Source organism: Hippoglossus hippoglossus, chromosome 9 (assembly GCF_009819705.1).
Source record: "Hippoglossus hippoglossus isolate fHipHip1 chromosome 9, fHipHip1.pri, whole genome shotgun sequence".
Lineage (NCBI taxonomy): Eukaryota > Metazoa > Chordata > Actinopteri > Pleuronectiformes > Pleuronectidae > Hippoglossus > Hippoglossus hippoglossus.
The window spans coordinates 28,622,284-28,647,851 of NC_047159.1; the positions used below are offsets into that span (position 1 = coordinate 28,622,284).

The 25,568-nt window shown below is 41.3% G+C and overlaps 1 protein-coding gene and 1 long non-coding RNA gene across 2 annotated transcripts in view; one reads left to right on the forward strand and one right to left on the reverse strand.

The window, feature by feature from the left end:
- The window catches only part of pias2 (protein inhibitor of activated STAT, 2), a 28,700-nt gene extending 16,395 nt beyond the window's left edge, over positions 1-12,305 (forward strand). The window contains exons 5-14 of the mRNA XM_034595788.1: positions 375-465; positions 552-686; positions 813-918; positions 2,604-2,677; positions 5,758-5,918; positions 8,311-8,444; positions 8,805-8,988; positions 9,468-9,604; positions 9,691-9,728; positions 10,439-12,305. Of these exons, the coding sequence (XP_034451679.1) occupies positions 375-465; positions 552-686; positions 813-918; positions 2,604-2,677; positions 5,758-5,918; positions 8,311-8,444; positions 8,805-8,988; positions 9,468-9,604; positions 9,691-9,728; positions 10,439-10,651 (1,273 nt within the window). The 3' untranslated portion in view covers positions 10,652-12,305. The remainder of the gene's footprint in view (positions 1-374; positions 466-551; positions 687-812; positions 919-2,603; positions 2,678-5,757; positions 5,919-8,310; positions 8,445-8,804; positions 8,989-9,467; positions 9,605-9,690; positions 9,729-10,438) is intronic.
- On the reverse strand, positions 2,931-3,341 carry LOC117767927. The gene is made up of 2 exons (XR_004614963.1): positions 3,255-3,341; positions 2,931-3,187 (listed from the first exon to the last, which is right to left on the reverse strand). It is a non-coding gene; the product is annotated as an uncharacterized LOC117767927 (long non-coding RNA).
- Positions 12,306-25,568: the final 13,263 nt, after the last annotated feature.

Sequence of the window (25,568 nt, forward strand, 5' to 3'; positions counted from 1 at the left end):
TTTACACACACAGACATACATTGCTTCTATATGCTGTGCTTTTCTATTCCCACTATTCACAATTTGATGGATCAGCCATCAGGGGCATTTTAGTTCAGTGTCTTGCCCAAAGACCCTTTGGCATATGGAATGGAGAAGCTGTTGATCAAATGACCAAACTCTCGTTTTTAAACAACTCGCTCTACCTCCTGAACCATATGGGACACCGAAGTAGAGGAAACTAGCACTACAATATCCATCTAACTGTTCTTTTTAATCCAATTTAATGTCACTTAAGATTAATATCCAGTTATTTGCGTTTCATTTTAGTGAAGAGTCTGGTTTATCATTTTGGAAATATATATTCAGGCTCTTAAACGTTTCTGTGTTTTCAGGTTTTGCTTGTCAGAGACAAGTTGCCCTCAAGAGGATAATTATCCCAACAGTCTTTGTATAAAAGTCAATGGGAAGCTGTTTCCTTTGCCAGTAAGTGCTTGTGTTACGGCGCAGTTCCAATTTAAGAACAATCCAGATGCCTATGTTTGAAAACTCGATATGTTTTACTCCTGTAGGGGTATGCACCACCACCCAAAAATGGTGTGGAACAGAAGAGACCAGGAAGACCTTTGAACATTACCTCCCTTGTCCGACTCTCATCTGCAGTACCCAATCAGATTTCAGTGACATGGGCCCCTGAAATTGGAAAAGTGAGAAGAAAACTTAATTGGAATCCTTTTTTTTGCTTTTCCTCTTCTCTTTGAATGATTGCATCATATTTGGGCTCAATAACAGTGATTTCTCAACTAAGGTTTTTTGATCCTATGGTTTTTCAGACCTATTCTATGTCTGTGTACCTGGTGAGACAGCTAACATCACCACTGCTGCTGCAGAGGCTGAGGATGAAGGGCATCAGAAACCCAGACCACTCCAGAGCATTAAGTAACTATTGAATCGACCACTATGACACGTCAGTGTTTCCTACAAGATGAAAGTTAAATAGATGTTGAATGCACTAAATGTAAGTTGCTTTGGATAAATGCGTCTGCCAATCAAGCTTGAGCTTGTCACACTTTAGTAGAGGTTTTCACGAGAGCTGCAACAATGATTAATACATTTGTTGATTAACTGAATGTAAAGATTTTAATTTAATAAGCATTTTAGTTATTTCAAATTAAGTAATAATGCCAAATATATGCTGTAAGAATTATCATTTTGATGCTTTGTCACTTTTAATTCTAAATGGAATATCTTAGGGTTTTGGACTGTTTGTAAGACAAAACAAGACAGCTTTTTGTAAGCTTTTTCTTTCTAAAACAAATAATAGATTTAATTAAGAGACTAATCATACAAACTATAGTAAAATGCACATTGTGTCAATACATTGCCTGTTCTCTCATTGCAGCATCAGTGCCACACGCACACACACTTCTCCTCGCGGAATTTTTTTGCAGTGGGGGCAGCACCACTGCTTTGAGGTGCATTTTCTCCACACCGGTCAACAAGCGATTCTGCTCCTCTGCGCTTTAAAGGGATAGTTCACTGAAAAATGAAATTTCACTCATCTACTCATCACTATTCCGATCACTACTCTCTAGTAGTCTCAGAGGTAAACTTTGTTGCAGAATAATCCGATACAATTGAAGTCAATGGCGAGTCCTTCTTCAGACATTATAAAACAACAGTAAAAACATAACATGCATTCATACTGCTCGTATGGTGTCATCCAAGTGTCCGCAAGCCCGGACATTCATATCCGATTCAAAACAAGGTAATTTACACAGTGTTTTAAGCCTAAATGTCCCCTGAAATCTAACTAAGAGGTGCATTCACGGACCGTCGGACGTGCTAGTTTAGCCACTTCCGGTGGAATTTTAGGCTTAAAACACAGTGTAAATGATGCTGTTTCGACAACACACTTTACCCACTCCTCCATCTGCATAAGGGTGAGTAGATAATGAGTGAATTTTCAATTTTCAGTTAACTATCCCTATAAGTTAATAGAAACTCCCATTGTGTGATAATCTGTGGCAGGAACTTCTCTCCTGTCTGCAACAAATGTGGGTCCCTGTTGCACTTCAGACACAAACTGACAATCTCTCTCACACACACACACACACACTCAGGCACTGAGGTTGCATTGATAGGCCAGGCATTATAGTGACACTGAATGTACATTTTTCAAATAGTCTGAAGTTCAACATCCAGAGGCTGGCAGTGTGTTTTTAAGTTTTTGTGGTCATGCATTTGTATTTGAGGGCACATCAACATAAGATATGATCTTTCTGACACTTTCCTTGTCCAAAATCTAGAGAAATCTGGAGAAATGTAGCATCATCAGATTCCATTAATTCCTTAACTCAAATATGGAAACCAAGTTTCTTGCATAGATGTTCATGACATTAGTGAATGCAGGTAACTGCAGAAAGCTGACTGCATGGCTTTCTGGCAAACTCCCCTAAGGCCGGGCCCTGCAACCATTTGTTTCATGAGACGCTATAGTTTAAGAAGCTATGGTTATCAGTTATTGTTGTCAGTTCTTTACCTTTTGCATTTGGTGTAGTTAATTGTTTCTTGGTGAATGTTATGCCTATTCTATGTTCTCTCTTCTGCTCTCTGTGTTCCAGTTAAAGAGAAGCTGACCGCAGATCCAGACAGTGAAATTGCTACAACAAGTCTTCGAGTCTCACTTATGTGTCCGGTAAATTAAGCATCTGTGTGGAATCTTATGTGATCATGGCAACCCTCAAATTGTTCTGACAGTGTAAATTGTAGACCGTATGGAAACGAATTTGGAACTCTGTATGTATTGTGTCCATGGATCAGATCAGGGTAAGGCTGCGAAAGCATCAGCAGCTGTTGGAAGTCTAAAATCTCAAATGCATAACATAGTGAAATGCACTAAAAGTGGAGCCTACTGCCAATTTGTTTTTGACTGTACTTTTAAAACTGAAGTCACATTTATTGGTTGTATTACATAACCATTATGTGTAAGTGTTATTGGTGATAATAGTCTGTTAAATATGTCACTACCAGTATTGACATACAATAGTTTCGTAGTTTGGAAATGGAATTGTGTCAGAACCAAAAAACCTGAAAGTGACAGCTTTTATTCTCTCTATTTATGGCGATTTGGTCCTTAGAAATTACTCAGGTGCGATTGCACCTCATGATGGTCTTGGGAAATGTTGTAAATTAAGTGAGTACAACACTTATAATTTTAAGTGATGCTGAGATCTAAAAGTGGCTGATAATATTCTGCTCTTGTTGTAATGCACAGTGTATGTGAGTGGGTCGTCACTGCTGGTTTTTGGGGCTCTATCACACGTGAATTTGGGATTTGTCAAAATCCACTTAAGTTAGTTTTATAAAGTGTGCTGCAGGCTCAAAAAGGTTGCAATTTTTAATTAATCATGGGCATTTTTTGTGTGTAGCAAGTTTGGATTCGGGTGCTATCTCCCATTCCCTTTAAATTATATTTCTCTTACAATGGCAGATTTTCTAGGTAGTAAGAGAGATCACTTCTCGTTTTAGTCATCATGTATGTTTAATGGAGCTGTGCCGTTTATGTAGGTGCATGTTACTCTCTAATAACTCCAGTAATCTGTCTCTCTGTCTGTCTGTGGCTAACATACTGTATCTACATCTCAGTTTCAAAGTTTTACATTTGGCATGTGTATTGTTAAGGTCCCAAGGGCAGTGTCGAATTAGGTGTGATTTGGGGCCTGTCCCAATTCCTCTCTCTTAGTCCTATCCCTAGAAAACAAGTGCTTGCTGGATAGTGTCCCCTCCAAACAGAGTCACAAGGGATAGGTCTAGAAATCTTCCCCTAGGAGTTGGGACACCACTCGCTACGTCATCAGCAGCCAACAAACATTATTGCAGTGACAAACAATATCAACTAACGTTATTATATTAACAACTGTTATCAACCAACATTATAATGTTTTCAGACATGACCTCTGGGTAAAATTCTGAGAATTTGCTTCGGAGTTTACCCGTAGTCTGCCTTTCACACATGCGCAACACAGCGATATGGTTCTCTGCGCAGATGCATTCACAACAGCATCAAATCCTCCGCATTATTCAGGCGAGAGGGGGAGTAGCCAGGTGCAGCAGACAGATGCAGGAAGTGACGTAGATCACACAATAGTAGGAGTCGATGGGATGAAATAGTCGGTTTCTCGTTTGCTGGACCTCTCAGTGTGCCTGGTGTCATCAAAACATCTGCTTTTAACCCCTCCTGGTGCCCTTGTTTCCATGGTAATCCAGCTGTTGTGTTCACACATTGACATCTTCTGGATTTCTACGGACGTTATACTAGGAGGTCGGGCTGATAAAGTCTGTAGAAAGTGCAGAGCGTCTTGCTCGGACATTTGCGTTCTCAAGCAAATGTCCGAGCACCTGTATTTTGACCACCTCCGGAGAAAATACAGAGGGTCTGTGGAGCCCGGTGCATGTCTGATAGCAGCTATAGTGACACATCTGACCACTTTGCGGGACAGACTGATCTATTGATCAATATGCAGTCAGCACATTTTCATCGGCTATTTCAATGTATCGTTAGTCATGTCCATAGAAAGCAGTATCCCAGCAGCGAAAAAGTTACAACATGAGTGGGGGAGTTTGCAAAATTTGTGGCTTGTCAACTTTTCAAACTTCATATATGGGACACTGGAGTAACGAGCGTTACTCTCATTGAGACTGTTTACATGCTTGTTTTGACAGCATGAATAGTGATTGTACTGAAATGCTTGTTACAGCGATTCAATTAAATTTTCATTTGCCTCTGGATTATTATAAGATGAAAATAAATGTCATGGTTATTTTGCATCATTTCATACCTGCATCTATGTGCATTTTACCTGTTGATTCGCTTACTCTGTTCGTTAAGCATTTGGGAATTTTCATCTACCCCTTCGTTTTTAGGGTGGAATACACCACTTTTAAAGGGGTGATTGAAGGGCTAGAAGGCCACTACCCCTAGATCACATAGAGAAATGGCACAACACTACCCCTTCACCGCCACATGCAAAATGAAGTGGTAGGGCCAAGTGGTCAAGCTAAGGGATAAATTGGGACAGGCCCGTGGTCAAACAATTCAACATCAACTCTTTTGCAGTTTCAAGCTGCTTTCAGACCTACACTGAACTCTATATAATGTCCGGACAGTCACAGGAGGGCTATATGTGAGTTTAAATGTCCGAGTGAGAGCCTCTGGACTTTCTCTAGAGATTCTACAGCCAGCCCCCTAGTAAGAACTCCAGAGAATGTCCGAATGAGCCCATGTGAGAATACAGCTGGAGATCCTCTGCAGGATTCAACATGTTCGAGTGTTTGTCTTGATGTTTCCAGCATGCGACAGATGCGGGAAAAAAAAAAGAATACAAATATCTTAGGCTGAAAAAGTAGTACCTTACACATAGAATACACTGACAAAAATGTAATGAGAGGAGAGCTTTTAGTGATAAGGGCCGACATCTGTGTTGATGTGCTGTAAACAAAACGTGATATCCGCAGCATCGTAAATATGTTACGTCCTCCCACTGCCTGCTGCGTCACCCCTCATCCTGACGTGAGAATCTCCTGCTGCGTTGTTGATTTGTGAAAGGCAAATACCGGAGAAAGTCGGGAGGCAATTGTACGGACATTCTCTGGAGTTCATGTTTGAAATCGACTTCAGAAATAAAGCCACCAAACAGACACTCTCTTAGTCCTACTAGTTATGGAAAGATCCTTCATTAATTTTTTTGACTGACTTAAATGTGTCTTGTCCTCCAGCTGGGTAAGATGCGACTCACAGTGCCATGCCGGGCAGTGACCTGCTCTCACCTGCAGTGTTTTGATGCTGCCCTCTACCTACAGATGAATGAGAAGAAACCCACCTGGATCTGTCCTGTGTGTGACAAGAAGGCTGCATATGAGAGTCTTATCATTGATGGGTTAGTTACAAAAATTAAGCCACACACATACCATGACATAATAGTTGTTGCTGTGGCAGTTGTACAGGTTTTGGCAGATTTAACAGTTAGTCAGGTGCAATAGTCTCATTAAATATTTCAAACAATTTTAACATTTAATATTTATTGTACATTTAAGTAGTGCTGAGTAGCAGTAGCATGTAATTTACATTTTTACTGGTCAAAATTTTATTTTACAGATATCTTTAATTATTGATATCCTTAATTCCTTTTTCACGAGTAAGAGTAGCAATTGCAGATCTCGTCAGTGGAATTTTCACATATTTAAAAAGGATTGTGACTATTACAAATGTTTGTTCCAATTTCAGATATCAACAATGTAATTTTGACATGTCAAGAAACCAATCTACAAATGTTTTCATAATTTGCATGTGCATATACTTTAACCTGGGCTTGCAGCTAAACCTTTCTGTTTTAGCTTATTTTACAAATTAGGGTTTTTTTTCTAATTTGCTGAAGAGTAACAGCTGTGGATATACAAGGCTTCTACCCCATCAACAGTATGAGGGAAAAATTTGCACAAATGTGAAAATCATTCTTTATTTCTCCTCTTTCAGAGGGCAAAATGTAGATGGCAGCTCATCATTGCAGTTATTTTAATGATGCCATCAGTGGCAGGTTACATACTTCAGTTAATGCTGAGAAACTAATTATGTGAAGTGATTTAAGACCAAAATAAAACTTAAGAAGGCTGTGATTTCACTGTCAGATAAATATTTAAAGTCTGTGTAAAGTAGTGAGAATCAGGTATTCTGAGTTTGTCACACCACAAAACAAATTGTCATTAACCACCTGGACAAAGTGTAATTGTAAAAAAAATTCATGAATGTAGGGTTTAAAATCATTTGAAAAAGGATGCAGTATTCTTCACTCTAAAATGCTGGGGGGGTGTCATTTGAAGTCACTGTAACCCCACCTTTTCAAGCAGTCCTAGTTAGGTGGTTTGGTCCACACCAAGGTCCAACTGACTGCTTTCACTGCAAAGATGGAACTGCGACACGTCTCCCTGCCCAATTCCACAGTCTGCCACAGCTGCAGGTGCAGCCTGTTGCGTGTGTGCGATTGTGTGTCCAGTCACACTCCATTCCAATCACAACCCACCCTGTGTAATCTGAACCAACACACAGAAGTGACTATAGCTTCAGAGTGGAGGTCAGATCTTCTGTTTTACCCCTACAAAAAACATGTTTTCGCCGCTCGGGAGCAGACACGACGTCTCAAAGTCAGGAGGAAATCATCTGGTGGATTGTTTATTCCCTACGGAGTTTCCTTGGAGCTGGTGGCCGTCGTATGTCCGACAGATTGACCGACTTGACCATCGACGGTACCGTGAGTGCCCTGTACATATTGTTTAGAACGCTGTTGTTAATGACTGCGACACCGACGCTTCTCTTTCTGTTTACTTTTCTGTTTTCCGGTTTATGAATATCCATGGTAAAACTAGATTATTTTTGTTGTATCATTTTTTCGTTACTGGATTAGCTGAACTGTGTTGGGGAGACTGAAGTGGACTTTGCAAATATTCGGATTGAACTCTGCACTGAGACTGTGGGAGACACACCCTCATCTCTTTCCTATTCTTTGGTTATTTTTGTTTATGTAGTTTTATGTGAAGTCAAGTCCAACATGTTCTTTAGCCCAGAGCCCCCACCCCCCCACCTCGCTTTTTCTTACGCACCCACTACAAAACTGGAACCATAATATAACAAATACCTGCGAATGAAAAAGCAGGACCATACACGTAGAAGACAACGACAAAGATATCAAGAGAGTTTGTGGTGATGAGGCAGTGCCTGTGTCGATATAATGTCAACAAAAACGTGATCATATGCAGCGCTTGATGGATGGCTGCGTGTGCAGCGCTTGATGGCTGCACCGCAGATCTGGTGTTGGTTTTGCGGGCGTCTGTTGTTTACACAGGCTGCGTGACTGCAGCAAAGCTGCAATGTGAGGTTTCTGACATGATTTCTGTATTTTCCTTGAATAAAAGTAAATTTCAGAACACTATGCAATGAAGCTGTGCATCTTCCGGTCCTGTGATAACAATCAAAACCTTGTTAAAACAAATGACTAGATCCTGCCAACAGAAACGACAACAAAGTGTTGCAAATATTTATTTTTGTGACATATTCAACAGACATTCAAACTGTGGCACTTCGACCCGCAACACAAGCAGTGAGACTCACTACTGAGACACGCTGCTCACGCAGGCAGTGTGGCAGCTCTGACCTGGTAACATGGGCACCTGAATGAAAAGCCTGTTGTTCCACGTTGAGCTCACGCAGCTAGATTAGCTTAGCTTGTATCACCAGTTATTGCACAATTATCTATGGTGGAGTTTTTTATTCTTCAGTTTATTCTTGGAAATCCTGAACGACTGCTCAGATGTGGATGAAATCAAGTTTCAGGAGGATGGAACGTGGTGTCCCATGAGACCAAAGAAAGAAGCGGTCAAGGTCCCATCTCAGTCAGTTCCAAAAATTGACAGTAAGTATGTAAGTTCTGTAGAAGTTTTAAGCCGATCCAAATGATGAACAAAATTATTTTGGGAACAATCCACATAGAGCTTCGTTGTTGTCCTAAAACTATTTAAATGTTCCTTCATCAACATGAACACACACACGTTTATTATGAGTTAGTCTCATACAAAGTCCTGCTGCCATAAATACTGGCCAGTTGTTATACAAGGAGAATACATGAACTTTTGTAAAGATTGTAGAAAACAGTGAACTTGAATGCTATGGACAGTAAAAGATAGTCGGATAGAAAGAGGCTAATAAAATTTTGATTGAGTCGTTTGTGGAAGTTGTTGACATTATGTCTTTTATCCTTTGTCTTTTACCTCAGCTCCTTTGCGCCAGTCGTCAGTGGTGCCCCATTCTACTGAGCCCAGCTCCACCAAGAAGGCTGATGTGATTGATCTTACTCTGGAGAGCTCCTCATCTGATGATGATGATGAGGAAGACACAGACCCTCCACTGAAGAAACATTGTGTTTACATTTCCAATAATGAGGAGATGCATGCGAAGGGGTAAGCAATGTTATTTTCTAGAACAAGAGGCAGAGCAGCATGTAGCAACCTTGTTCCCTAAAAGAAACAAAGATTTTTTTTTCCATATCCATGTTTTAGTCTAAAATATTAAAGCCTCAAGTCTACAATATTAATACAATATTATGGTTGTCAGTATTTTCTATTAAGGGTAAGTTAGAATACAAAAGTATTTACTGAAAAAAAGTGACAGATCTTTGTTTTTCCTCATCTAAAGAGCTACACTGGAGTTTATAGAGATCGCCGATCAAACTAATTAGAGGGAATATCAACTGATACCTGAGCACCCTTATTTTCTATCACTGTTGCCACCCAGTGACATATTTGACAACATTGTAAACCGAAAACGATTTGCTGTTCTGGATAAGATCTGGAGCACATTGCTGCAGACAGACCTTTGTTATGCAGCACCTACTGTTTCGACATAAAGCATGTCATCAGAGATTGCTGTTTTGTCTCAGAGTGTTGACCTACCAGCCCACTGTGCGCATGCCGAATGTCCAGTCCCTGGACCCGACGTATCTGACCTCTACGCTTGCTGACTATGCAGTCCCCTTCCATCCTTCTACTCTGGCTACCATCCCCACAGACATGCAAAGTGAGTCAGCTGGGTAGTATGACTGTCAGTATTGTCAGGAACAAGTGGTGCTGTTATTAAACACTTGTATGTGTCTTATATTTTAGGTCTGGATTTGTTTTCCTTAATTCAAGCAGATCCTCAGGTATGTTTTTTCTTCTTTTTTTACTATTAAAAGCGGCATTATGCCTGACTGCTAGTTTATATTAATCTAATTAGGAGGCAACAGCAGAGAACAGCCTCAAATTGCTGTTTATAGTGGGACAGTCCTATACTACCTCAGAGAGATTTTATCAAAGCCAAATTCTTTCACACACATTGTAGGATTTGTATAGGTCTAGTCTCCACATTTGCATATGATAAGTGAGTGTCAGTAAAGACTGGCAGTTCCAGCAAAAACTTTGAAAACAGTTCACTGGCCCACTGAGATTTGTCCTGTTATTCCCAAAGGTCAATCCGACTGTGGTTGAGAGATCTTGAGAGTTGAAAGGCACAAGGACAAATTGGTTGCTCTTTTTCTGCTCAACTGGCAGTTAACATTACAATTGCTATGTTTCAGAGAGTTAGTACGTCAGTATGATTTGTCCCATTCGTGATTGTGGTCACTAATTCTATGTTAGCAAGCAGGCACCTGTGTCACATTTGTGTCTGGCAATGTTAAAACAAGTCACACAAGTTTGCCAATTTGCCATTTATTTGGATTGATGCAAAATTCAAAATAGTTTGCCAGATATCATTTTTACCCTGTTGTGTATTGGATGCAGTGTTTGTGTGTGTGTGCTGTTTGATTAGTGATATTGTATACAATAAGGTTTGTTTTAGTTCAGCTTTGAACAGCTTGTTTTTCCTGCTCAGCATTACAGACCTCAGATGTTCCTGGATAACCTGACCAGCAGTATGCAAAGTGCAGCTGCAGCCAGCACAAGCTCAGCCTTGGTCTCTTCCAGTAGCCACTATGACACCACCACCCACGCCGCCAGCTCCATCCACGAAACCCGGATCATCACAGGTGGAGGTGCTGGAGGAGGAACTGATAGTGGAATATCAGATATCATTTCACTAGACTGAGCCATGTCTCACTGGACCTTTTTAGGCCTGTTTTTGTGGCCTTTTTATCCTGGACATAACATATGATGAACAGGTACATCACATGCTCAATTTTACACCCGAACTGGTATACATGAGCACTTTGATGGCCTCAGCATTTTCACCAGGCATATATTTTTTTGCCCAGTTTTCATCTGCTGCCTATACATTTTTTGATGATAAATAGTCAGCAGTCAATTTCTCTAGACATTACCAATTATTCTTGTTTGGTGTCATGCACTTGATCATTAGATAAAATTTATACCAATTTGTTTACTTACATGAACATGTATGTCTGACTTCAGTCTATTCAATTGTGTGCCTCATTAGCATGGGAGAGAGTCAGGATGAAGGGAAGAAGAACTTGGACTCACACCATGATCTTGTTTCATACATCTTTGCATCTTCAGAATGGTTGGAAGTAGAAAGGCACTTTGTGAAATAGACTTGTGGACTGAACACTGTTGACGGGTTTGTTTCTTTGTTTTTATTGTCTGCTGGCTTTCTAAAGCCCTGTTTTGCCTTCCATTCAACCTGATGGAAGCATGGAAGACTGAGTTTTTAGGCTCATGACATTACAGCTTTCATGTTATACCAATGTTACATTTATTTTTTTGTTCCATTGAAATTTAGACAGAGCAATAATAATTTAACTAGTGTTAATCAAAGTTGTAAATATAGTTCATATAATGATTCCACTTGGTCCATATCACTACTACTCTGCCTCCCAAATTGAGTGTCCTACCTTTGTATCAATTTGTTAGCCAACTGCTCCTATAGGAGTTGTTCAAAATGTAAGAAAATATGACATAATTGTTTTCTTTCGGATTTTCAGATGGACATAAGTCTCATGTTTTAATGCTGCCTTCAAATGTGGTTGTGGCTTAAAGTACATGTGAACGCCCCCCTTTTGATGTATTTACAACATCGGGAGGCCAAAGAAGTTATTTTTTTGTTGAATGGAAAGTTTGTCTTGAAATTTGTTGTTTAGTCCTTTGTCTGAATTTTATAATATGTTGAAGGAAAATGTTAATATTCCAACAGTTTTCATCTGTCATTATGTCAGTACATTTCCTACAATGTTACACGTGTGCCAGCTTGCTTAATTGTTAGCCTCTGTGGCCTCTAGACATTGACAGTTATGTTAACATGAGCCTCCATGTTTTTATCGCCTGGCAGCATTGTTCTCAAGAACACTTGAATGCCAAGCACACTATGTACATGACTTCCCACATTGTATCCACAAGCTCACAAGTTCCATGTGAAGGCAGCATATGTACTGAGCTGGAGTCTGTGATTAGCCCAGCTTAGCATGAAGACTGAAAGCAAGGGGAGTCAGCAAGCATGATTGTCCACAACACAAAATTATGATTAACAACACCAGATAAGCTCATGTTTCTCATTAGTTTGCTCCTTACTCAATTATAAATGTAAGAACCATACTTTGTTTTTCTACTGGGATTTAGGTGCTGCCCCTTGCTAGCCATTTCCCCCTGTTACCAGTGCTCATGCTAGACCAAACACATCCAGACTCAAACTATGTACTTAACTCAAAGACATGAGATCCATATCCATCATATCATCTATTTCTAGGAAATTGTCTAAAAGTGTATTTCCCAAAATACTGAACTGTGTTTGAACATTTTCTGACAAATGTGTGTATCAGCTTTGACAAGTATGAAACTGTCAGAGAATTTTTAGATCACGTGAAGTATGAAGATAATGCTGCCAAAATTCTGACTTACTTGCCTTCAGTTAAAAGTCCACTTTGTAAATCTTCTGGACGTTGACCTCTTCTTTTTGCCCGGGGTTGAATGTTAATGATGCTTTATGTTCTCAATAGACATGATATGGACATTTGCTTAGCATTAACATCTACACAACAGTAAGAAGCAACATACAGGGCAGCTACAAAACTACATAATCTGGATCGCTTACTGTTTTTATGGACTCCAGCCATGAGTAGCTCAATCTCAGGGAACTACACTGCTATTCTGGGCTTGACAAATTCATTGAAGTAAAGTACAGACACATAAATAACACTTTAGAGAAAAAGAAAATAAGTCACTTGTTTAAGGAATAGGTTTGATTTATGTAAACGTATCTGTCTGATGATTCAGTCTCCACAAAATTTAGCTTATGCTTTGAAAAATGCTATTTACATTTTTCAGAGTCCATTTTACTTTGTATAATGCACACAAAGGAAAGAGTCTTGAATTGAACTAGTATGAAAACTGTCAGTAAAGATGTTACTAGATTACATTCACCTTCATTATAATGGTATTAAGGCACAAATCTGAACGACTACTTAAAATCTGGATATCTAATACCAAATCTGTCTGCATGAAGACATTTTGGAAGGTGAGAAAATTATTTTTAGTTTTGGTCAACCAACATGAAGCAAGTATAATTGTGTAGTAAGTTAAACAAAGTTCAGCAACACAATCAAAGTCTTTCCCCACATGTGCAGCACCTTTATTAGTGGAGAGTTTGCACAGAGGCTACCGTTTTACTGATGAGACCATTACCTGCAGGCAGATGTTGGTACTGTAGATCTATGTGTTACCGTGTTATTTTGGACTCTTAATACTTTGTAGACTTTGAAACACAATCCAGAACAGTACCATGTTTCATTTCTGATGCCATCTTGACAAACTCCGAAAAAGTACTTTTTTTATTTTGTTCGAATAGTTATTACAGAATGATTCATTACGAATTTGTTTTTGTTTTCTTGTGTCTGTGAACCTGAGGCATTTTGAGCCTTGGTAATGTATCGGTATTTTTTATGATTAAACATTTTCTTTTTTCTATTCAGTTATAAATCTGTTGCCCTTGGAAGTCTTGCAACAAGTGTTATTTTCAGGAAATGATGACATGTCTGTTTGACCCAAATGCTGTCTTGTCAGATTAGAGGGTTTAAATATCAGTTCAGTCTGGTTTAGAGAAAGTTGAAAAAGTAAAGGGACAGCTCACTTAACTATCCAAATGTGTTTTTTTTTTTTACTTAGGGACTTGCATTCCAGTCAAACCAAAAGAGATTTGACCAGACAAAGAAAAGGGCTCCTCTCTTATTCCACAGGGGGGCAGTACAACCTCAGTCAGTGACACACACCACTACTCTTAACACTGAAACAGATACAATTTGTACATTGGTGAAATAAGCCCAAACCACACGTTATATGGAATGTCATGCAGTGATGTTTTTTTTATTTTCTTCTATTCATGTCGGTCCAAACTAAGAACTAACATCTAACGTTTGTCATTATGGTCTGACAGACGTGGCTGATTCAGATGAGCTGAAGTCAGAAACTACAACATGATCAGTAGCTTTCTTCTATACTTTGACATCAACCCTCTGATTGGATGAACACATCAATCACTAGGCAACTTTGTACAAAGACAATTAATATAGATTTTGTAAACTAGAAATTTCATCGTAAGATATTTTGAATGTGTGCTTGCTGCCGGCTCGAGAGAAACTCTTTCATTTTGAGAGACAGAGACACACACACACATACACAAGCATACACGCATTCCAACCACCTGAGCTAAACAAACAATGTTGCTGAACAGTTATGAAAGTTGTTCTGTTAAAGACTTCAACTGTTCTCTATGCTGGCTTCTTGGCCTCTGTTAGAGAGAGAGAGAGAGAGAGAGGGGACTCGGTATATATACATATATATATATATATATATAAATATATATAGTGTATAAGAATATGCATTATAATGATGTTATACTCTACTGTAAGTTGGCTGCTACAGTAACATTCTGATTGTTCAAAATTCAATGGGCAAAACCAATTGAACTCGCTGAAAAAATTCGCTGCCAAAAAAGATAATGATTATGAATTATTCTTAATGTTGTACAGCCTCGATCTTACTATGTAATGTGGCTTGATTTATTTAAAGACGATGGGCATATGGAGAATAAAATACCCCCACAACGTAAGAAATGGCGACTGTAATGAATGAATAAACAGTAATTTTAATTTATCTTACAAAAACTGTTATCCCCAGAGTTGCAGTCGATTGTCAGTGTAATCAATGGACTAACTAGCAGCCTGACAAAGTAAAATAACTTTAGCGATGAAAAAAAAAGAATGGATGGAAAAAAAGATGGAAATGAGGAAACTTGATTGGACACGAGTAGACAGTCTTTCGCTCCCCCGGCAACGCTAAACACACTGCTGAGAAACAGTTCGTTTAAAGAGTTCAACCGTCCCCCTCTGGCCCCCCTCCTCTGCGTGTGTATCTAATTACTCGCACCTGTGTCTCTTCCACTGGGGAAGAGAGATCTATGCTCTAGCACAGTCCTCGAACAAATCGCTCTTTTTGATGAATAAGAGACAACTGCTTCAATCTTACGCCAAAACACAAGGATCATGTAGGATCAGGTCAAGGGGGAAGAGATAACTTGAAAGATTCTTACCCTTTTGCAGCATTTCAAACTCTTGGACATGACAAGACTTGCTGTTGAACAAGCTCTTTCTCATTCTTCAATGGTCACAAACTCACTGTGATATTCAAATTTGAATTCAAGCCACTTTCAAAACATCAGTGACTCTCGGGGCAGGAATTTGTTGTATGTCTTTCATTGCCTTTACCTCCTCTTGCTTGCCTGCAAGTTCTGCTTCTGGATCTAGTTGTTAACTAGAGCTAGTTGAAGTTGCAATTGAGTGGTCTGATTTCTGTGATACTTCTGAGACTGTGGTTTCAGCTTTTGTGTGTCTTAAGACAGCCATGCTCTTCCTTATTCAGCACTATTCTCACTCTCTCCTTTCGACTCGTTTATTGTAGTTCCCACCAACAATTTATCTATGTTTAGTTACAAGAGCAAGGATCTCTTGAGTCAGAGTAGAGCAGGTCCATTTTAACAAACAATATCTGGAATGGAGGTTTGGTTGTGTACAAATGGCTCATATTGCTGGTGCACTGCATTGTTGTATTTTATCAAGGTCATCTGGAGAGCAGAACATTTTCAAACCGGTGAGTCATAGAAGGGTCATAGAAAGTATTTATTTGCCTTTGGGCAGTCGCATTGTGCAGCTCTTGAACCTTCTCTGGTACTATGGTACTACTTTGCAGAGAGCTTGATGTGTGTCTACGAATTTACTTGTCGCTGCTGCATCGAGTGACATGTTTTATTTGCGTTGCTGATTTCACGATCAAACTTTAATCTTTGAGTGTGATATGCAATATGCCTGAGTAAAACCTCTGCGAGTATTGACTTTAATTCAGTAACTGATACTACTCTAGCCAGACATTTAGACAGGATATGACCGCTATGAACAGGATAGCTGACAACAAGGGAAAAAGCTCGTGACGGCAAGGAAAGGCAGCTGACTGGAGGGAATAGACCCCATTGGGGCTGGAAAGGGTAAGCTACAGGATCAGGAGCAGGATCCAATATGAATTGGTATTTGGATACATCCACAAATGGCTACGAAAGCAACTAAACGAAAAATACCTCCAGAGTCGGCAGGAGTGGGGGCGGAAGATGACTCACTAACGGACTATACGGCTAATGACCCTGGAATGGAAACGTCAAAGAGGAAGGCAAGCACATTTCAAGAAACTAACACAACAGAATCTGACAAGAAGCTCCAGGTGTGTCCCTGTGGCTGGAGGAAAATAACATCAGCAAAAGGCCTAAAAATACACCAAGGAAAGAAGTGCTTGATCGAAAGACAGCAGGGATCTTGCATTGATCAGTACTTTCTAGAAGTCAATCAAATCAGTTGAGTGAAGTCCTGTGACTGGACTCAACCCAAAGATGACTATGGAGTGGAACATTTTGGAGTTACACAGAAAGAAAGGATTACACCAACAATTGAAACCAAGTCACCAAGGCAACTGGAAATAGAATGCTTGGTGCAAGAGAGGAGGCAGCTTAAAAAGCAGTGGAAGAAAGTCTCAGTAAAGCAGAAGGGGGGAATTAACATACTGCAGGAGAACATTAAGAGCCGACTGACAACCTGACGACTTCAAGCAGGACTTGGCACACCTGGAAAGAACACTCTGATCCAAACAGACATGATCCGATAGCTATTCCATCTGATATCCCAGACCATTGAGCAGCCACAATACCAAATGGATGTGAGCCCCCAAAAATGGAAAGAAGTGGACAACACAGTAAGGCGGGCAAGAGCGTTATCAGCCCCAGGCCCGAATACAGGGTATACAAGAATGCTTCTTGTGGAAATTAATGAGTGGCATGGGTGAAGCAAACAATACCCAAAGCTTGCCGCAGAGCTAGAGGAGTAGTGATACCAAAACAGGAGGAATCCTCAAACATCAGCCAATTACAGCCCATCAATCTCATCAATGTAGAAGGCAAGATCTTCTTTAGCATCATAGCCCAAAGGCTGACAAGCTATCTGGTTAAAAACAAGCTGGTAGATAAAAAAAGTCCCAAAAGCTGGAATTCTAGGGTTCTCTGGATGTTTAAAACAAACTAGCATGATCTGGCACCAAATCCAATCAGCCAAGAGTGAGACGAGAGATCTACATATCATCTTCCTTGATCTCGCTAATGTATTTGGGTCAGTACCAAATAGTGTCTTATGGGCTGCTTTCGACTACTTCAAAGTACCAAAGCCCATCACAAATTTTATTAAACCCTACTTTGAAGATCTGCAATTCTGCTTCACGACACCAAATTTGACCACCATATAGCAGCGTTTCAAAGTAGGCATCATGGCTGGCTGCACTATCTCCCCACTAGCTTTCACCATGGTGATGGAGGTGATTATTAGAGCTTCAAAATGCGTAGTAGCTGGTGCGCTACAAAAGTCGGAGATCTGATTAACACCAATCAGGGCCTACATGGACTACATGACAACATTGACCACAACAGCACCATGCACCAGACGGTTGCTATGGTAACTTGAAGAAAACATCACATGGGCCAGAATGAGAATCAATCCATCAAAACCACTTACAGTAGTCAACGTTCCCCTCACAAGAGTTGAGAACATGGAGAGAATGATCAACTCCTATGTGAGAAAGTGATTATAATTCCCAAGGTGTCTGAGCAACATCGGCCTGTATGGACAAGGCATCCTGGAGCCGCCTATCTCAAGTCTCGTAGAGGAGTTTAAATGCACCAAAACAAGGCTGGAGAGGACCCTCTCAGAGTTAGCAGGGAATCTTTAGGAGTTAGCTGCTGCTGTTCAGACACAGGGGACACTGGAGGAGTCACCTGCTTCAGCAGCTCAGACACAGGGGACTCTGAAGGCGTCAGCAGCTGCGGCAGCTCAGATACAGATTTCAAGATTTTCAAGATTCACGACTTTATTGTCATGTGCACAACAATTACATTTAGCAGTCGCTGGCAATGAAATGCTTGGGTTTACAGGCTCTCTTCTAGCAATGCTCAAAATATTACCCAAGCGAAAACTTAAAATAGAATATAGAATATCAAAAAATATATATACTGTATATATATATAAAAAATATACACCTAAAATAAGTAGTGCAAATATTCTAAGGTGCAGAGTTTAGAGGAATTATGGCAGATAAGAGGTTTTTAAAAGTCTTATGGCCTGGGGGATGAAACTGTCTCTGGGCCTGGTGGTGCGGGCCTGGATGCTGCAAACAGTTGGCCAGATGGCAGAAGGCAGAACAGTTTATGGCTGGGGTGATAGGGGTCTTTAATGATCCTGTTGGCCTTCTTCCTACACCGCTGGGTGTAGAGGTCCTCCATGGATGGTAGCTCCGTCTTGGTGATGTGCTGAGCAGACTTCACCACCCTCTGTAGAGCCTTACTGTTCAGGGCGGTGCAGCTGCCATACCAGGCGGTGATGCAGCCAGTCAGGATACTCTCTATTGTGCACCTGTAGAAATTGCAGAGAATCCTGGAATCCATGTTGAGGAAGAAGAGCCGCTGTCTGGCTGTCTTCCTGATGGTGTCTGTGTGGTGAGTCCAGGTCAGGTCCTCACTGATGTGAACCCTGAGGAACCTGAAGCTGCTGACTCTCTCCACCGTAGACCTGTTGATGGAGAGGGGGGCGTGTTCTACTCCCTATCTTTTCCTGTAGTCCACGATCAGCTCCTACGTTTTGCTGACGTTGAGATGGAGGTTGTTGTCCTGCACCAAGATGTCAGGGCTCTGACCTCATCTCTGTAGGCCTTCTCATTGTCGCCGGTGATCAGGCCTACGACAGTCCTGTCATCAGCAGATTTGATGATGGTGTTGGAGCTGTTGGTGGCCACGCAGTCATGCGTGAACAGGGAGTACAGGAGAGGACTGAGCACGCAGCCCTGGGGGCACCGGTGTTGAGAGTCAGGGTGGAGGATGTGGTGCTGCCTATCCGCACAGCCTGGGGCCTGCCTATCAGGAAGTTCAGGATCCAATCACAGAGGGTGATGTTGAGCCCAAGGTCTCTGAGCTTGGTGACGAGCTTCAGGGGCACGGTGGTATTGTATGCTGAACTGTAGTCAATGAACAGCATTCTCTGATATGTGTCCCTCTGGTCCAGGTGGGAGAGGGCGGTGTGAAGGGTGAGGGAGATGGCATCTGCAGTCGATCTATTTGGCCTGTTGGCAAACTGAAGTGGGTCCAGTGAGTCAGGGAGGGAGGAGGTGATGAAGGGTTTGACTAGCCGCTCAAAACACTTCATGATGGTGGAGGTGAGTGCTACTGGGCGGTAGTCGTTTAGGCAGAGGGTTTTCATTTTCTTCGGAACAGGGACAATGATGGTCTTCTTGAAGCATGTGGGGACTACAAACTGGAGAAGTAACAGGTTGGAAATGTCTGTGAACACATCTGCCAGCTGATCTGCACACACCTTGAGAGCTCGGCCAGGGATGCCATCAGGTCCAGGTGCCTTGCGTGTGTTGATCCGCTAGATATTACAGGGGGGCAGTAGTCCTCCTGGGCCTTGCTGGGGAGTTGCTCTCAAAGCGAGCGGAAAAGTCATTCAGTTCATCTGGGAGAGATGCAGACACCACCTCAGCATTGCTGGTCTTTCTATTGCAGTCTGTGATGGTTTTTAGTCCAGCCCACAGGTTCCTCGTGTTTGAGCCCTGCTAGTGAGACTCCACTTTGTCCCTGTACTGTCTTTTAGCACTGCTAATAGCACTGCTAATAGCACTCCGGAGTGCGTACCTGGACTTCCTGTACTCCTCCAGATCACCTGAGTAGTAGGCGTTGGTCTGTGCTTTAAGTTAGGCATGGACGTCACCATTAATCCAGGGCTCCTGGTTTGGTAATGTTCGTACAGTAATCCTCGGTACGACATCATCGACGCATTTGCTGATGTAGCAGATGACCGCGTCTGTGTATGTGTTGATGTTGTTGTCCTGGAACACACACCACTCCGTAGTGCTGAAGCTGTCCTGTAGAGCCGAGCCTGATTGGACGCGTAGGACAGCTGATGTGTTGATGGTATCTGATCATGAGGTGCTCCAGGTCCGGAGAACAGCCCAAAGAAATAATCTCCACATCTGAGCACCACAGATTGTTCACCTTGCAGTAGACACCTCATACCTTGTTCTTCCCCGAGTTTATTGTCCGGTCCTGGCGGTGAATGGAGACCCCCTCAGGAACAATGGTAGAGTCCGGGATCGAGGGGTCAAGGCAAGTCTCAGTAAAAACCATAATGTTACAAAACGTAATATCCGGTTGAAAAACCATCCTGCTCCGAAGTTCGTCCAGCTTATTATCCACAGACTGAACATAGCCAGAAGAATACTCGGTAGTGGAGGCCCGTTTCCTCAGCCGGACTAGGATGCCGGCCCGGGACCCTTGTTTCCTTCGTCGCCTCCGTGCTCCAGGTACAACAGTTAAACACCGCCATGGGTATTCCCCTTTGTTTGCTGGTGGCGGTGAAAAAGTGCTTTCCACAGTCGACCTGATGTGCAGAAGTTGTTGCCTATCATATTGTATGATAGGGCTCGCTTGGTCATTGTGCAAAATGCAGAATAAATAACAAAAAAACTGAAAAAAGAGCAGAGCTGTGGGGGAGCTTGAGACACAGCAGCCATCCTCAACACCATGCTAACACATACAGGGGACACTAGAGGCGTTAGCAGCTGCAGCAGCTCAGACACAGGGGACACTGGAGGCGTTTGCTTCTGCAGCTCAGACACAGGGAAAGCAGGAACAGAAAGGGGCATTGGCTGGGCCCCCGAGCGTTGAACAGGATCATTAAGGGGCGTTGCCGCAACCCCAGAGTGTGGAGAAGGAACAGGAAGGGGCGTCTGCAGGACCCCCGAGCCTGAAGCAGTAACAGGAAGGGGTGTCGGCGGGTCCCCCGAGCGTGGAGCAGGAACAGGAAGGGGCAAATTCACAGACCTTTAGATCAAAAAGGCGAAACTGTCAGTCCGTTCTGTCACCCTATGACGATATAAGGTGACGATGTAAGAAGATGGACTGACAAAGACAAAGCGAAGCAAAGAGGCTGGAGTGGCGATGCAGGGGTAATTGGACACAGGTGAAACACGTCTTTTATTCTCACTGTATCTGTAATGTGTGTGCCTTTAATGTGTTATCCAGTCTTGTTGTAGGCTGACTGTTTGATGAGAATGACGACGCGGGCCAGCAAGACGTTTCACTGTATCAGCCCCTGGCTGACAAAGCAAGACGCAGAGAGTCTGTCTGATGCTTCACAGAATTCAACCATGGCCCCGTAGAAACACTGTGAAACTAAGAGAAAATATACGAAATGTAAATTCATATTCAATATTAACAGAAAGTACAAAATAATAAAAAAATTAAATACAACTATTAAGAATATTTAAACATCAAGGCAAATAACCCCACTCCCTATAGTATAGATATTAAATACATGAATAAACATTAAACAAAGCAACTACAACATGAGAGTAGTTTGCCAGTTAATCAACAATAATCATGCTGAAGCTCTTTCAAGTGAACACAATCCACACGTTGTGCGCCGTCAATGTAAACAAAGGAGAACAGCTGAGCACTGTAGATTAACAAGGGGTGTTACAACGAGGATAAATGCTGTCTTCTTCTCAAATTCATCTCTTTGTTTTGGGAATCGCTGTACTGCTGCGGTCGAGCCTCTTAGCATGCTACCGTTTCCACTGCTGCAATCATCAAGACGCCAATGTGCAGCAGGTATTTTAACAAGCTCAAACAGGAACTGTAGTTATCCCAGATCGAGTGATTTCTCAAGCAATGGGTCATGTCTGCTCCAAGCGGAAGCTACAGTCACATACTCAGAAAGGAGAATATGAATAACAAAATAAACCCAGCACAATTTATAAATCAACACATAAACAAACAGCATAAACAAACAAGTTAGCGGTCAGTTCGGCATCCAGTGTGCCCCGGCCATAACGGAGTCATATATGTTCTTTTGTTGTTATGATTACACAAAATATGTTATATGGTGGGATGATAACTTCCGCTGTATTTAATTGTGCAGGAGCTGGAGAGAATAGTAGTATTTACATGAAGGCTCTGTTTCTCTGTCTGTTTATCAGAATAAGCAGAGGTTGTCTATAATAAGATCCCAGTGTCACAATGTCTTTCCTGTCACACACAACACAGATCGGTCACTGAAGTATAAGAGCGAAATCTATCTACCTTTTTTAAGTCATTGTTGTGTGTAACCATGTCTTCAGATGATTGACTGATTGATTAATCTGTTCTCTTCAGACCATCTAACACTTTGGAACAATTTAACTTTGGGAGGTTCTCGCAGTTCCACAGCAGCAATGAGGCACCTTCACAATTTCTCCCTCTGTTTCAGCTTTTTATGCCTGGGCCACACTAGCTGCAAAATGGCTTTCTTTTCATTTCAGTGTTTTTGTTAACAGATTAGCAAGGCCACACTGCCTATAATCCAGCCGCGGTTCAGCCGTGGTTGCAATGCATTGTATATCGGCTATTTCATAGGTCTGTTAAGCCATAGACACAATCTTAACACACAATGACCTTTCAAAATAATAGCTCTGTAATTCAGTGGCCACCACTTTTTGGACACTGGTCTAATTTATCAGAGAAGCCTATATAAGAAGATTTGTTGGGTAGCTGTGACTGTGAGGTACAGTGGGTCATCCACTAATCAAAAGGTCAGCAGTTTGATCTATTCCGTATGCCGAAGTGTCGATGGCTAAGATACTGAACCCCAAATTGCCCCTGGTGGCTGTGCCGACAGTGTGAGTTATGTATCACATGGAGAAATGTACTGCACTGTATGAATGTGTGTCTGAATGGGTGAACGGCAAAACTGTACTGTAAATAGCTTTAAGTTGTCATCAAGACTAGAAAAAACTCTTGAATGACAAGCCCCACCCCCTCTGACTTCAAGGTGCTGTTTGTTTTAGTCCATTTTTATTAATATTGAACAAATTTGACACTGCACTTCCCTTGGCCATTAACAATACACTTTTCAAGTGTGAAGCCGATAAGATTAACAGTTCTCAAAGGAGGTGTTCCATCTACAGTCAGAAAGAAAGACATTTGTGGAATTTGTAGGTAGATTTCAAGACTAGAAAAGTGCTATATAAATACAGACCATTTACCATTTTACATTTACACTCATTTAAAATTTGCAATGCACATAAAAATCTATCTGAAATTTGATCCCCATCTGAAGTCTAACATGCTACGCAACACTCACATATGCACAGAGACACACACAAACTTTCGCTAGAATTCCTTTAAGAAGTAAGGATCAGCAAAAATGCCCTTAATTTGAACAACAACAACACCACCCCACAGAAAGTCTCTGCAAGGCTCTAATTGGTTCCTACAAAGACGGAAATATAAGTAGTTACACACCTACACACGCCATAACAGTGAACCTTTATTAAGTACAGAATAGCTCTGACTGGCAGCGGATGGAAAGATCCCAATTATTGGGGGAATGAAACAGCAGCTGTTGCTTGAAGTGGATGAGAGGCTTATTAGGTTTTTAGCTGCTGGAGGAACTCGTTCCTCTGGGAGTTTCGCTCTCACATCTGTGTGGGAGCCTTGTTACCCATGTCAGCCTCTGTCCTCCATACAGCTCTGGTAAATGAGCAGTTATAAATCAAACAATAAGCAATTATTTTGCTCATCACTTAAGCTGTGTGGCATTGGGTAGTTGTACACTTTTATTCATGTTTTTTAAAATGTATATTTGCTCAGGTATGTGCGGACTTGTGATCTGTACTTACAATTTGTGAGGTAGTGTAGTGGCCATTGCATGAATCAATTGATTCTCACTGTGAGAATCCAGAAGAATTGACACCAAGCAGTTTGAGACCATTTAAGTCTTTCATAGAAAAATAGCATAAAGACAGTCAAGGAAATTAAGAACTTGAAATGACTGAAATGAAAGAGTTATTTTGACCAGTTTCTCTGACTCGATTTTCCAACATTTTGTAAAATATGCTTGTTTGGCATTCAAATGTAGTCAAATCAGAGCATCAGTTTAATGTCAGCGTGCCACGTGTTTGACCTAGCTCAGTATGTAGCTCTGTCAAACTGAAAAGACAGTGTTGAAGTTCATGTCAGTCCAGTGCCAGGTGTAAAGGTAGGACCCAGATGCAGAACAATACACAGCATTAAAGGTAAATTCCAATAGCATGAAGTTTATTATTCAACTCGTGTCTTTTATTGTTACTTTATTTTACTTTTATTGTCACTTAATAGTTGCTACCATTGTACATGTTGGAGTTGACCTTTAATGCAGTGTTGTGCACAGGAAGGAGCGGATTTGATTATTGGTTAATTGTTGATAATCATTGAATATGATTGTTAATATTAATTATATGATTATATTAATTAATCTTTATAAAATGAACAGTGAAGGTTTGAATCTGAGCACTGACTGTCAATCCAACCGTATTTACACACATAAGCACAAATAATCCCAAACACTGGCTATTTAACTACAAATAGAATTTATTTAAAACAGTAACATCAATTCACATCAACAATACTGGAGTCAATAAATATCTACTGTACTAAGGGCACTACCAACACAAGCAACTATACTATAAGGCAGGGAGCTGCCTCTAGGGAGAGGAAACATTTAATGGTGGTCTAATGGTGTAATAATTACACAATTACAATGTAATTTTTTTAAGTGGGATTTTTCACAAAATTAAAACATGAATTATAAAACTTCCCTTTGTAAAATTTTAATTCAAAATTTAATTTAATAAATAAATGTACCCAAAATGCACTTCAGGTCCTGACGTCAGACTGTTTTTTACATACACACTAGCTAGCCTAGCTTGTGGCAGCTAACTTCATTCATTCAGTTCATTCATGCAAATATGCACAACTGGCTTAAATCGGGGAAACTGTCAGGTGGGACATCTAAAGTTATCAGTCATGAAAGAGGAGAGGGACGTGAGTGAGGAATCAGAGGCGAGAGAAACGGAGAGGTGTGTTGGGGAGAGACTGGGAGAAGAAGTCGAGCGGGAGTCAGAGAAAGGTGAGACGGAGGAGACCGAAAAGGAGGAACGGATAGCACAGAAAAATCAGGAGCACATAGGCCCATCGCCGAGGCAAGGAGAAAAAAGAGGCAATGAGAGTGAGCATCAGACTGGAAGAAAAACAAGGAAATATGATGAAAATTAACTGGTTCTGGGTTTCACTTGGATTGGCAATGCAGATTGCCCAAAGCCACAGTGCGTGGTGTGCAGTGAGGTTCTGGCTAACAGCTGTCTGAAGCCCTCTTATTTACGTCGCCACCTGAACACCAAGCATGCCAGTGTAAGTCAAAAGCCCCTTACATTTTTTATATCGAAATTGGAGGAGTTGCAAAACAGCCAAAAACAACTGCAGTCTCATTCATGCGTTGGGTCTACAAAAAACACACTACGGGCTTCATATCTTGTCAGTTACCGAATAGCAAGAAAGGGGCTATCTCACACAATCGCCGAAGACGTGTGCTTGCCAGCTGCCAAAGAGATGGTCGAATGTATGA